Raw genomic sequence first — 14,209 nt, forward strand, 5'->3', positions numbered from 1 at the left:
AAAGCTAGAGAAAACAAAGTGAAAGCTTGAGATAAGATGAAAAACATGAGAGAATGAATGATCCTCATGGTAGCAGTGATGGCTGAAGTTTTGTTAATTGCATCTAAATTGTATTCCGAAGACACAAGCAAGAGAGGAAAGAATGAGAACAAAATAAAAAACAAACTGCTATTAGCAATGTAAACCAATTGTCCAATCAACAATTCAGTTAATCAACACAGCTAATTCAATTGTTAGTGGTATAGTTATTATATCAGATAATTGTTTTAACATTTTACATCTGATGCCTCAAGTTGAAAACTATACAGATTGCTCTATTTATTCGAAGAAACAAAAGTTGCCTTGTGATAAATTGAAAGTAGAACTAAAATGTTGGAAGTGCTCAATATATGCTACAAAAGCTGACATTTTGAGATGAAAAGTCATTAAACCAAAACATTAATTCTCTCTCTCCACTCACAACCTGGTTGGCTGAACTTCCACAATTTAGTTTTGCTCCAATATAATAAATCAGTTTATGTCGATATTAAGGCATTTATAATAACAAATGTTATTAACAAATGAAATGCTCAATTTTCTGTACCAAATACTTGGATTTTATGATAAATTAATGAGATTTGAGTTTTGGCTGACAAATTAAAAATTGTGAATTAAAAAGATAAAATTACCAGGAACTCGCGCAAGTTGATTGGAGGAGGATGTTTGAAGGACAAGGAACATCTGGAAAGTGGGATGTTTTAAAAAGTGTGCTGACAAGAGTTCAGGACATGCACATCCCTGTTAAAGTGAAGGGCAAGGCAGGCAAATGTAAGGAAGCCTGGATGACGAGGGAAATTGAGGCTTTGGTCAAAAGCAGGGGTGGGGAACCTGCGGCCTTAAGGGCCTGTCCCACTTGGACGACCTAATCCACGAATTTAGAAGACCCTAGACGAGTTGAAAAAAATGTCAAGGCTGTGTTGACTCGCCAAAGTAAAAGGACTCCTACGACCTCCTACGACTATGTCTACGACCATGTCTACGGCCTCTTACGACTATGTCTACGACCTCTTACGACCCCCCTCAACCTCAGTCTTCCACACCCAAGACCAACTACGACTAGCTACGAGTGGAAATTTGATCACATGATAAAATAATGTCATGTTTGCATTTTTTTCTTGGGCCAGTTACCGACCTACGACTACCACGACAACCTACCTATGGGTAAAAAGTATCAATTTTTTCCATGCCAACATTTTTTATTACTCGTGGACATTTTTTATCAGTCTGGAAAAAACGCCGCAACATACTTGAGGCCACGAGTTTGCAGAGACCACTCACGAGCATGAGGAAGTGTTACGAAGACCTCCTACGACCTCGTGGCAACCATGCTGCAAGTATGAGTCAAGGGCAAACTTAGCAGAGGTCGCCAATTAGATCGTGAAAGTGGGACAGGGGCTTTAAGGCTGCATGCCTTCCAGGCCATTAAGTGCGGCCTTTTGAATGAATCCAAATTTTGCAGAACAAATCCTTTTATTTTTATGTTTTTGTTCGTCTTTTATTATTTTTATTTTAATCTTAAAATGACAATAGACAATAGGTGCAGGAGTAGGCCAATCGGCCCTTTGTGCCAGCACCGCACCACATGACTCGTACTTAAAATACCAAAGAGTAAAACAAGATTCAACTAAATAATCCTCCCCGACTGACAGCCACAATTAAAACATTAGTAAGTTATGAGGGTTATTTTAACACGTTATACTCATGATTTTGTTCTAATGCGACTCTAGAATGTACGTTAACCTCCCTGCCTGACTGGCGCCACCACTGCCCGATGCTGGTTGACGAGAGGGAAAATTTCGGGGAGAGTCCGCTGGCCATCCAGTCTTCAGTATTATCAACTTTTGATAGCAGTGCTTTGTGATACTGCAATATCAACATTGAAGAAATTCAATGCTCATCAGCATTATGCCACTCATAAGGACCACAAAGATTTCAAATTAGAGAGTGAGGCGCGAAAGGTTGCATTGCAGAAATTAAAAGATGAAAAGCAAAGGCAAAGGCAGTTATTTCAAGCAGTGGTAAGGCCCGGAAATAATGCTACTGAAGCGACTTATAAAGTAGCTTATATACTCGGGGGGGAAAGGGAAGCCATTTAGCGATGTAAAAATCGTAAAAGAATGCATTGTCGAAGTTGTAGGATGCTTAGAACCCGATAATGTTCCAAAGTGCAAATAACTGCCTCTTTCAAGGAGAACTAAACTGATCAGCAGCAGGAATTAGCCCTCAACGTAACAGAACAACTTCACGCAATACTCTAAAAGGAAAATATATATTATTCATCGCTTTGGATGAATCAACTGATACTACTGACTCGGCGCAGGTATTATACTTCATACAAAAAATACAAAAACCTCATTCAAATATTATAAGAATAATTTGATGCATTGGGTTTGTTAAGGGAATGATAGACAAAGAAACATGGAATCAACCAAAGAACTACTCAGCTGTATCCCTAAGTTGGTTACCCACTAACTTAGAATTAAAATAGATTGAAGAAATGATCTGGAACAAAATCATCCAAACCCATTCACTATTCAGAGCCACTCATGGAAAGAGTGTATCTGTGGTGACATCTGATTAAATTCTTATTCTTCTTTCTACAAGGACCAACATTCTTCATCTGTAATCAGTTTGATTGGGTATGTTTAATTTGCTCATTGACACCCATTATGGAAAAGCTTCACTTTACGATGAAGTCATTTAAAATTAATTGCATTTGCAAATAAATGACCAGGAAAAGCAGATTCACGTTTGAACCTATACATACTTCTCAATCGGCAAAGGATGAGGTCCAGATACAGAAAGTTTGTAGAGAAACATCAAAAATTTGCGGAACGCCTCAAAGAACGGCCAGCGGGAGAGAAGGCAGATGCATTTATTGGTGTACACAGACTTGGATACGATAAGTTTCTTGCCCACTGCAGTGATGAGGCCCAGTTGCACAAGCTGTTTCTCAGTAAGTTGTTCCATTGGATACGATTCATAAAACTGGATAGCTGCACCATAAACCTATTTTGTTAAATCACAGTGGAAAAGTATACACTTAATTCTTCAAGATAGAACATTGAACAAAAAAAAAAGCACTCCAGTCAGGAATTCGGTGACATTTTATGGATTTTACACAAAATAAACTGCACAATCTAAGTATATTGAGGCAGTTACTTTTCAATTGGTAAAAATATTATAATTCCATAGTTAACACCATTCTAATGCATGCTCGAAACAACTGACCTTACTGTGAGGATAAAGTAGGCTCCCCTTGCTAGAAATTACAGGTTATTGGACTAGATTCCCTTTAAAAAAGTGACCTTCTCAATTGTCATAACAGACATTATGATATCCCATTACAGAAAATGTTTAAACTATAATGGCCCTAAATTCTGACATTTGTCACTGCTTTGTCTCAACTTCAAATCTATACTTTCCTTTGCCACAAACTTCAGAATACATACCCTTTTCTCTGCCACGCATTAGGGAGTTAATATCTACTTATGTACCTGGTCTTAATGCAAATTGATAGAACAGGGAATACTAAAATACAACAATCCAGAATTCTAAAGACTATGATGCCGGATTAACAAATTTTCTGAACTAATGGATGCTACTCCTATTGACACCAACACATTTTTCAATGTCACAGAACATACGTATTTTCCTAGTGAACCAGTTAAGATTATTCCCCCTCTGAACTTACCTTTTCTGCTGATGAAGCAGTTAACACAAAGGTTGAGAAAACTGGTAAAGGATATTTTGTCTGGGGTGGCCAGCATTCAATAGTAGCTCCCATTGGAAGACAGAAGAGAGGCACCGATTCTGACAGTGGGAACGACTCATAATCATCTTCAGGATATCTGCATATTAACCCTGAAGAGAGATTTAGAATGGAATGAAACTATTGGAGCAAACTTAAGGTAACATTGGGCTTATTATCAAAATTGTTCCCTGAAATATATTCCACCAACAAGGCTGGAGTACTGTAATCACATTGTGGCATTTTTGCCAGTCTCCAAACCAATAAAAGCCAATAGCTGCTCCAGACATCCTGAAGTGTTTAATAGCAAGCTACTGGATTTTGGTCGATCAACTCAAGATACCAAATGTCATTGATGTAAAACAAAACAATAATTTTAATGCCCATATTAATCTGGAAAAACATCATGAGCAAAGGTACATGTCAAACAACCCAGATACTAATCACATTTAACAATTCTTCCCAAATGCCTGATTTTATAATCCCCAAAAAATGGTTACAATTATTAATAGTAACAATCTATGCTTTGCACAGTGGCAAAGGGATTTAAAATGTACAATATGTGCTATTACTGGTTATGCATGAAGTCACTTTGATCATTTTTAATCAGAAGCACCTATTAAGTCTACCAGCAAATCATTTTGTGGTGGCATATGAAGAAATTTCACGCATTGTGGTGGAATTTCTGCTGTTTGTCAATTGAGGGAATGAAGGATATAACCAGTGTAATGGCCCCATTGAAAAAGCCAGCACCTGGAGAAATTTCATTCCTGGCAGAACTGCAATGAAGCAAGCAAATCATGCACAATACATGTGCTCATCTGATGGAAATAGGTGTGATCCAAAAGATTTCATAAAAGTTATCTACTGGTCCTACAACTTCCACAATTAGTTTGAACTGCAGGCTCTCACAAGTTAATAAAGCAATAGCTCAGAGGATCATGCCTAATTTTTATTTTTGAAGCTGCAATTAGAAGATATGAAAAGATATGCAATGATATTTTCACTTCCTGAAAATGCTCAAAAGGTTATTAATTGGATGACATACCTGCTTTATAAGCAATCGAATTGGAAACAGGAACAGACTTCTTGTAACAAAGATAAACACTGGAACCCCACTGTCAATAGAAACACAGAGTTTAGATACAGCCTCACTTTAGTGTAAAAAAGCTACATTTAAAAACACCTTTGATCTACAGTGCCCCCCATAATGTTTGGGATAAAGACCTATCATTTATTTATTTGCCTCTGTACTCTACAATTTGAGATTTGTAATAGAAAAAAATCACATGTGGTTAAAGTGCACATTGTCAGATTTTATTAAAGGGTATTTTTATACATTTTGGTTTCACCGTGTAGAAATTACAGCTGTGTTTATACAGTCCCCCTATTTCAGGGCACCATAATGCTTGTGACACATGGCTTCACAGGTGTTTGTAATTGCTCAGGTGTTTAAATGCCTCCTAATGCAGGTATAAGATAGCTATTAGAAACATAGAAAATAGGTGCAGGAGTAGGCCATTCGGCCCTTCGGCCCTTAGCACATAGCCCTCCATCACCGTTGGAAGCTTTTATTGCTGTTTATCAACATGAGGACAAAAGTTGTGTCAATGAGAGCACTGGTGAGCTTACTAATCGCAAAGGCACCGGCAGCCCAAGGAAGACCTCCACAGCTGATGGTAGAAGGATTCTCTCTATAATAAAGAAAAATCTCTAAACACCTGTCCGACAGATCAGAAACACTCTTCAGGAGTCAGGTGTGGATTTATCAATGACCACTGTCAGCAGAAGATTTCATGAACAGAAATACAGAGGTTACATAGCAAGATGCAAACCACTGGTCAGCTGCAAAAATAGGATGGCCAGGTTACAGTTTAACCGTATGCTTATTACAAATCTCAAATTGGGGAGTAGAGGCAAATAAATAAATGATGGGTCTTTGTCCAAAAACATTATGGAGGGCACTGTGTGTCAAAAATTAGTAACATACATGGAACAAAATGGAAAATACTCACTTTTCTAGAGTTTAGCTCCTGCTGGAAACCAGTGAAGCAAATATAATGATTCAATGGTGGAAAACCTTTGTTTACAATGTTTGATTGGCAGATGTTTGCTTTACTCAGTCATGTGATAAATTCAAGTCAGTTGTCATATCTAAATAATACCTTAAACTCGGATTAAGCACTCCAGTCAATTTCAAGATTTTAATTAGGCATTTAGCAAAATTCTTTAACCCATTATTACTAATTAGGTTTGAAAGAACAAAATTTGCCAATTCTCAATCCAACTGTTTCCCCCCTTTTGCAGATACTGTTATGCCAGCATATTTCTAATTTTTTACCTTTATGTATAAATTGCCCAGGTGGATGAAAGCGAAAAATAGGTTATGCCGATGAATGAACACTGCTCACTTTTGAAAGAAATCTAAAATTTATGTTTGCAACCTTGCTTTGTCTGTAATTTTGTCAATTATGTAATTGTTGAAATCTCTCATTGATCTTAAAGAAAATGCAAGACGGTTTAAAAAAAAACTAGGACTAGTCCATCAATGCGGTTCAGTAAAATCAGGGCTGATGTAATTTGGTCTCAAAATTTTGCTGCCAAGTCCTCAATTCCCTTAATTGGAAAACAATTTGCATAACAAAGACAAACAAAGAGCATTGAAGTCACAAAATAATTTGCTTTTGTTGGTTGAGCAGCCGTGTTTTGGTGGAATACCAGGGTAATTTCCCTGCTCTTCAAATTGTGCCCTGGAAACTTCTACATCTGGTTGAGGTGACCAGACAAAGAGTCAACATAATGGCTTGGGATTTGCTTTGGGACCGACACAGAGTACAACAATTTTAGATTTTAATTTGTAAATCAGAAGTTTCAGTCAAATACTCTTTACACTTTCACAAGTTTTAATCCTCAAGGACAGAGATTTAGAACCCCAAGAAATCAAGGGAGGAATTTAATGAATTTTATGAAGAGTAATTATTAGCATAGATCAAGGGAAAAAACGTATTTTGCACACAGCTATGACAATGATGCAGTGGAGGAGCTGTTGCCTCACAGCACCAGAGATCTGGGTTCGGTCCCGACTATGGGGAATGTCTGTGCATGGACCGGTGATGGATGGTCACTGTCGGTGATGGATGGTCACTGTGAAGTCAGTGAGCTGAAGGGCCCGTTTACATGCTGTGTCTCTAAACTATGCTGTGACAATCAGCACAATGAGTCATGGTGAATTGTTTTATTTTGCTCCAGATTCCACCATCTGAACTCTTGTCTCTTCATTGGTAAAATGTCTCCAACAACCTGATTCAGCATAGTTATATTCACACTATGTACTCTCATTCGATCCCAATAAGGTTGCAAACACAGATAGAGCTCATAAAAGGATTGTAAGCCAACTGTTTGAAACATTGTTTAAAAGGTATCTTACTCATATAATAAGCGAAACATAATGTGCAGGAGGAACTCAGTGGGTAAAGCAGTGTCTCTGGAGGGAATGGACAAGACGTTTTGGGTTGGCATCCTTCAGATTGATTGTAGTTGGGGTGGAGAAAGTGAAAGAGGGGTAGGGCCGGGATAAAGCTGGCAAGTAAAAGTAAAACAATACCTTTGTTATAACAGTTTGCTCCAAACAGACCTTTAATTAAATAAAATCCAATTTTTGGGTACATGGAAATACCAGTTCAAATCATACAGAATACATGGTAAATGACTCATTGGTCAAGCTGTACGCTGATAACACTATTTGAATACTGATTTCACAGTCAAAATATAGATTATTTAATTTGCCATTTACAGCAAGTTTAATTTATGACATTGCTGAACAAAATTTTGAAAAATAAACTTCAAGAATGTTTCCAATCACCTCAAATGGAGGTTTGGAACAGGAGGGTTCAATATTTTATCGGCTGAGAAATCAGGGCTGATTCATTAAGTAGCAAATGATAGATATCGAGACAGATATTGAGGAAGTAAGCAGTAACAAGTTAGAGCTATTGTAATTTTCCCTGTGAGAAAGGTACGCTAGAAACAAACACGAGCTAATGTAGCCAGGTCAGCTTCAATAGTCATCACATGATCTGCTTATCATCAATGTTCCGGCTCACATGCAGTATTGTTACAATGGCAAAGACAGAAACAGCACCACAGCTTTCACATTTGTCTTTTTTTCCCCTACATCACAATGATAGTAATTGGCACAACATTAACCTCCTTAAACATTCATTCCATCTATCATGGGCACAGTGGCTATGGTGTGTATCATTTAGGCAAAACACAGCAGTTACTTGCCTTGCGACTCCAACAGCGATTCCCAACAGTTACCTCCATAAAAACAAGCGCAGCAGGCACGAGGAAATGCTCCCAGGTTTTTCCCCAAGTCACGTGGAAATATATATCCAATCCTTTTTCATCACTGGGTTTAAATTCTACAACCCTCTGCCGAACAGGACTGAGGGAGTAACTAAACCAGAAGGACCGTAGAAATTCAAGATAATTCTTCACTAGTTGCTTCAAGGAAAATATTGGATGGGCATTTAAATTCTGCTTAGTCAGTGGCATTTAAGAGTCTTTTAAATAGACACATGAATATGCAGGAAATGGAGGGATATGGAGTTTGTGCAGGGAGAAGGGAATTGTTTAAGTAGGCCTACATCCTGTTCGGAGCAGACGTCGTGGGTTAGAAGGCCTGTTCTTGTGCTGTACTATTCTAAGTAATGTCCAGATCCTAAAAATGAGCATATTTTAAAAGTATCAGGATGCCAAGTGACATCTTTTGCTCTAATAAGTCAGTGTCCTCTTGGAATGAGCCCATAATCTATTACACATTAGGCATTGCAAAAAAAATCCATGAACAAGAGCCAGGTCTCCAATGTCTGCACCAACATTCAACAATGTCTAATCTACCTCAACAACATTTTCCTGCACCTTCATTTCCCTCGATTCCTCGAATATCCAGAAATCTGTCAAGTTCGGTTTTGAACGAACTCAATGTTGCCTCCACAGCTTTAAGAAATGTCTCTTCATCTTGATCCTAATATAGCCTAGCTATGATCTTCCATTCGGAAAAAAACAAACATCCAGTCATGCCCCTTCTGCCTCCTGTCTAGCCCTGTATGAATTTGAAGTTTTAATCTATATTCTTTTAAAACTCTTTGTGTGTGTGGGTGTATGGCATTTTGCATTTGAAGCGTATTTCCTCGGAAACCAGACGCAAAAACGCGGAGATTTTTACAATTTCGGTAGGGATTTAACTTACGGTTTCATAAATGCACTCCTCTCTAAATTCGGTCAATTATTTCCACAGATTCCACAAAACTCACTTTTTTAAATATAATCTCCGCTTGCTAGCTGCTACGCCACAGTGCCCATATGCCCACCAATCAAGGCCAACCTGGCCCCTGCCCCGCCACCGCTGTGGATTAAAGGCGCAGAAAGATCGAGAAAGTTCTGCAGAACAAATATTCTACAGCTCCGTTCCGCTTTAGGATCTTTCTTCTGCAGATCTCGGATCAGTGGCGCCTCTTGCTCTGAACCTTTTCCTCACTGCCAGCGCAGCTCGTGAAGCCCCGCCCAGCTGTGGGTTTCCAGTCAGAAGCTGGTGCTTCTTTGCTGTTGGATCTCTACCCGTCACAGGGGTTTTTTTTTCCCCCCCCCCCCCCCCCCCGTCACACTGGCCACGATCGGCTGGCACCCCTGCTGCTTTTCACCGTCTTCAGATCGCTCCATTCCTCGCTCAGGCTGTCGACCCGCCCCTCTCCTCTCTCTCCCCCAATCTCCTCTCTCCCTACCCCCTCCTGGCTCTCTCTCTCTCCTATCTCTCTCCTATCTCTCTCTCTCTCTCCTCCTCTCCTCTCCCCTCTCTCTTCCTCCCCTCCCTTTCTCTCTCTCTCCCCCAACCCCCTGCCCTCCTGAACCCTCAACCCCCTTTCCCCCACCACACCCTCCCTTCCAGCCCTCCCCTACCCTCCACCCCCTTCCCCCCCACCTCTTCCCCCCCACCTCTTCCCCCTCTCCCCTTCCCACCCCCCCTTTCCCCCTCTCTCCTCCCATCTCTTGCTCCCCTCCTCCCCCACCCTCCCCCCCTCATCCACCCTCCTCCCCTCCACCCCCCCCCCTCTCCCTATGTCTGTCTCTCCCCATTCTCGCTCTGCCCTCACTCTCTACCCCCCCCCCCCCCACCCTCCCTCTCTAGATGCATCTGCGAGTTGGGGGCCATGCGTCAGTGGCCAGGGCGGTTATGGGGTAAAAGGTGCAAAGTAATAATATTAATATAATATCAAGGAGGGTAGTTAGCGTTTGTGTGGGGGGTAGTTAGTGTGTGTGACGCCGCATGCCGCCCCCCCAGCCCACCCCCCCTCCCCCGCAACCACACGTTGGGGGAACAGACCCAACGGGTCTGCACTTGGTCTAGTGAGATCTAAATTCAAGAGAAAAACCAAAGGGCACACCCTTGAACCAGTCAAGTGAGTCTTCAATTAATTCCCACTATGACAAGTATTGGCAGTACTGTTATAATGTACGTTTCCATAACATGAAGAAATAAGCAACTGCAGATGCTCATCTGCAAAAAAAGGACACAAAGTGCTGGAGCAACTCAGTGAGTCGAACAGCATTTCTGAAGAGCATGCATTGGTGACATTTTGGGTTGAGATGTTTCGGGCAGGGCGAGGTTTTGGGTATGGTCCTCAGCCGAAAAGTCAACCATCCATGTTCTCCAGAAATGCTGCCTGATCCACTGAGTTACTCCAGCACTTTGTGTCTTTTTCCTTAGCATGAATTGGATATAATGCAATAATTGACAAATTAGAGAACACTTGTATGACCAGTTAGTAAGTGCAGGAAAAGCTGAAAATGAGGTGGGCAGAACAAAACCTGGCAAGTGATAGGTGAATAGATGTAAAATACGTTTTGATTGGCAGATGGGTAGACAAATGCTAGAGATGAAAAGAAGACAGAAGGATAGGAGAGAAAAGGGGTGAAATGTGAAACTAGAGGGAGGGATATAGATGGAAGGAGACAGGGAGGGTAGTGGGCAGGACAGTGGGAGTATTGGGTGTGCACCCGATTGGGACACAGGGAAGAAAGGATGAGAAACATGTGGTGGGGGGGGGGGGGGGGGGGGGGAGTGTTCTTACCTAAAATTGGAGAATTCAATGTTCATATTGTTGGGTTATAAGCTACCCAAGCAGAATATGATGTGTTGTTACTCCAGTGTGCAATGTGGTCTCACTCTGGCAATGGAGGCAGCCCGTGACAAAAAAGTCAGTATGGGAATGGGAGTTAAAATAGTTAACATCTGGGAGATCCAGCAAACCTAGGAAAAGCGTTTGGCGAGATTGTCGCCTAGTTTACATTTGGTCACTGATATAAAGGAGGTCATAGCTAGAGCACCAAATGCAATAGACGAGGTTATAAGAAGGTCCATGTGAACCTTTGTCTCATCTAGAATGGATGCTGGAGTCCCTGGATGGATGTGGAGGAGGAGATGGAGGGACAGGTGTTACATTTCCAGGGGAATGCACCTGTTGAGGGAGTGGTTTGGTAAGGAAGGGGTGAGCGAACCTAAGGGTGAGGAAGGCAAGATGTAAATGGCAATGGGATCACACATTGAAGGTGGCAAAAATATCAGAGAATTAGATGTTGGATGCCAACGTTGGAGGGGTGAAAGGCACGGACAAGCGCAACTCTATCCTTGTTCTGTCTGAGGGGGAAGAGGATGAACGAGAGCAGAACTACAGGACACCGAGGAGAGACGGGTGAGGGCTCCATCTCCGACAGCAGGAGAGAAACCACGTTAACTACAAAAAGAGATCTTCATGTCCTAGAATGGAAAGGCTCATATTGGGAGCATATGTGGTGGATACGGAGAGATTGAGAGTGGCTTCTTTGCAAAACGCAGGTTGGGAGGAGGTGTAGTTCAGATAACTATGGTATATAGTAGATGAGCAGGGCTCGAAATTAACGGTTGCCCGGGTGCCACTGACCACTCAAAGCGCCACCGGGCAACCTAAACACCGAGTCATTTTGCTCGGCTTGGCAACCAGATACTGGTTTGTACTGAAGATAGACACAAAAAACTGGAGTAACTTTGCGGGTCAGGCAGCATCTCTGGAGAAAAGGAACGCGACGTTTTGTGTCGGCGGTGACGGCTGTATTGCGTGGGAAAGATACTAGGTGCGGGGTGAGGGAGTGTCGGGGCAAATGACGGGCCCCGAATAGCGGCAGCAGCGGCCGCGATAGCGGCTCCATCTCCTCCTCCACCCGCACACCGCCCGCCCTGGTAAAGGCCTCTGCTTGCAAACCCACTAACGGCGCTTTAAAAACAAAAAACATCCCACACGCCGAGGCCAGGAGGAGGGAGGGAGGGGGAGGTCTCGGCGTGCGGGAGGGTTTGTTTTTTAAAACGGTTATCGCCGTTAGCGGGTTTACAAGCAGCGGCCGCTATCAGGCGGAGGAGGAGATGGAGCCGCTGTCGCGGTCGCTGTGCGGGACCCGTCATTCGCTCCGACACTTCTGAAGCAGCTGCACCATAGATCCTATAGCTATAGGATCTTTGAGCTGCACCACTCGGCCCCGCACCTTGCTGTTGGCTGGCGGAGGAGGGAGGCGGTGGCGAGGAAATCCCAACGGCCAAGGCAGCGGGGCGATGTTGTCTGAGGAGCGCTGACCCTCCTTCCTCCATACCTCAACCCCCTTCTCTCTCTTTCTCTCTTGTACGCCCCCTCCACACACCCCCCCCCTTATCCTGGGACCCCTCCTCTCCATCCCGCACTGATCCCCATTCCCGCCTCTATTCAGTCCTCACTGACATCCCCTGTGCTCCCCTCCCCATCTCTCCCCCCCCCTCCCAATCTATTCATCCTGATCACCCTATCCACCTCGCATTAATTCTCCTGCCACCCACCCCCCCCCCCCCCATCCATCCAACACTGGTTCCCCAATTCACCCTGTACTTACCCCTTTCTCATCCATCCTGTACTGATCCCCCATCCATCCTGTACTAATCCACGCATTCATCCCGTACTGACCTACCCTCCATTTACCCTGCACCTTCGCCTCATTCATCCTGTAGTGATCTTCCATTCATCCTGCACAGACCCTCCGATCCACACTGAACTGACCTCCCCCCCCCCATTCATCCTGCGCTGATCTCCCCCCCATCCATCCTGTACTGATCCTCCCATTCAAGATGAATGGGGGGGGAACAGTCTGAAGAAGGGTCTCGACCCGAATCGTTGCCTATTTCCTTCGCTCCATAGATGCTGCCTCGCCCGCTGAGTTTCTCCAGCACTTTTGTCTACCCCCATCCATCCCGTACTGAACACCCCAAATCAACACCACTGACATCCCCCGTGCTCTCCCCTCACAATTTTACTTACTCCAACCAACACGTACTAATTCACCTGCATCAATCCATCCATTCTGCACCGACTGCCTTCTATTCACTCCGCACTGATTGACACACACACCCCCCTCCCTGACCCTATTGTCCTGGAAATGTCTTCAGAGCGAACATTGACTATGTTTGATAACGGAATGCAATCAAATGTGTTTTAATTCCCAATGATAATATTTGTTTTAATCTATAAAGATGGATTAATTATATTGTGAACATGTGAAACATTAAAACTGCAGTGTTCGATTGTCACTGCTACCGTTGACACGTTATTACAGAATTCATTTTAACGGCAAATCAATGCTCTTAATATGGAGTATCAGTACTATAGTTATTTAATGAGCAACATTCACAACTATACGTACGCATATATGTTACCATGGTCCAGGATTTATTGACACAGGTTGATCATACGCTGAATAATCCAACCACATTTTTGTTTGGAAGTGGAAAGAACTAATAGAAATTGCATTAATTGCAATGTGTAAAAAGAGTTGAGATACTGTCTTATAATTTTGCTGCATGTCATTGTGGGATATATCATTTCTAGATTGGTGAATGTTTAGTTTGTGACTTTATTTGAAGCAGAAATAATATGTGAATGCTTCATTGAGTATAATTCCGACTGGTAACTACGCACTTCGTCCGAGCACATTATCGTACGCGTCATGCAAGTCATCTTAAATGACAACCTAAACTGTCATTTGGCAACCTAAAAAGCTGCCAAGGTTGCCCGACTGGCAACAGGGAAAAAAAGTTAAGTGAGAGCCCTGATCAGCCCATGCTCTGTCCCCTGTGATGGAGACAGAGAGATCGAGAAAAGGGAGAGAGGTGTCAGAGAGTCCAAGTAACTTTGAAAAGGTGGAAGTTAGTGGTAAAGTTGATCAAAACAATGAGTTCCGCACGGGTGCATTACTATTTGACATAATTAACAAAAGGCTGTGGCCCATTGGAATGCCCATCGCTGCACCTTTAACTTGAAGAAAGTGAGGGGTCTAAAAAAGGTTGTTGAGGGTGAAGAGAAG

General features: G+C 42.5%; 1 protein-coding gene across 1 annotated transcript in view; it reads right to left on the minus strand.

Moving 5' to 3' along the window:
• The window catches only part of dennd4c (DENN domain containing 4C), a 135,272-nt gene that overhangs the window by 83,057 nt on the left and 38,006 nt on the right, over positions 1 to 14,209 (minus strand). The window contains exons 4-6 of the mRNA XM_033017846.1: positions 4,839 to 4,908; positions 3,734 to 3,903; positions 2,807 to 3,048 (exon numbers count right to left, since the gene is read on the minus strand). Coding sequence (XP_032873737.1) covers positions 2,807 to 3,048; positions 3,734 to 3,903; positions 4,839 to 4,908 — 482 coding nt within the window. The remainder of the gene's footprint in view (positions 1 to 2,806; positions 3,049 to 3,733; positions 3,904 to 4,838; positions 4,909 to 14,209) is intronic.

The sequence above is a fragment of the Amblyraja radiata genome, chromosome 3 (genome assembly GCF_010909765.2).
Source record: "Amblyraja radiata isolate CabotCenter1 chromosome 3, sAmbRad1.1.pri, whole genome shotgun sequence".
Lineage (NCBI taxonomy): Eukaryota > Metazoa > Chordata > Chondrichthyes > Rajiformes > Rajidae > Amblyraja > Amblyraja radiata.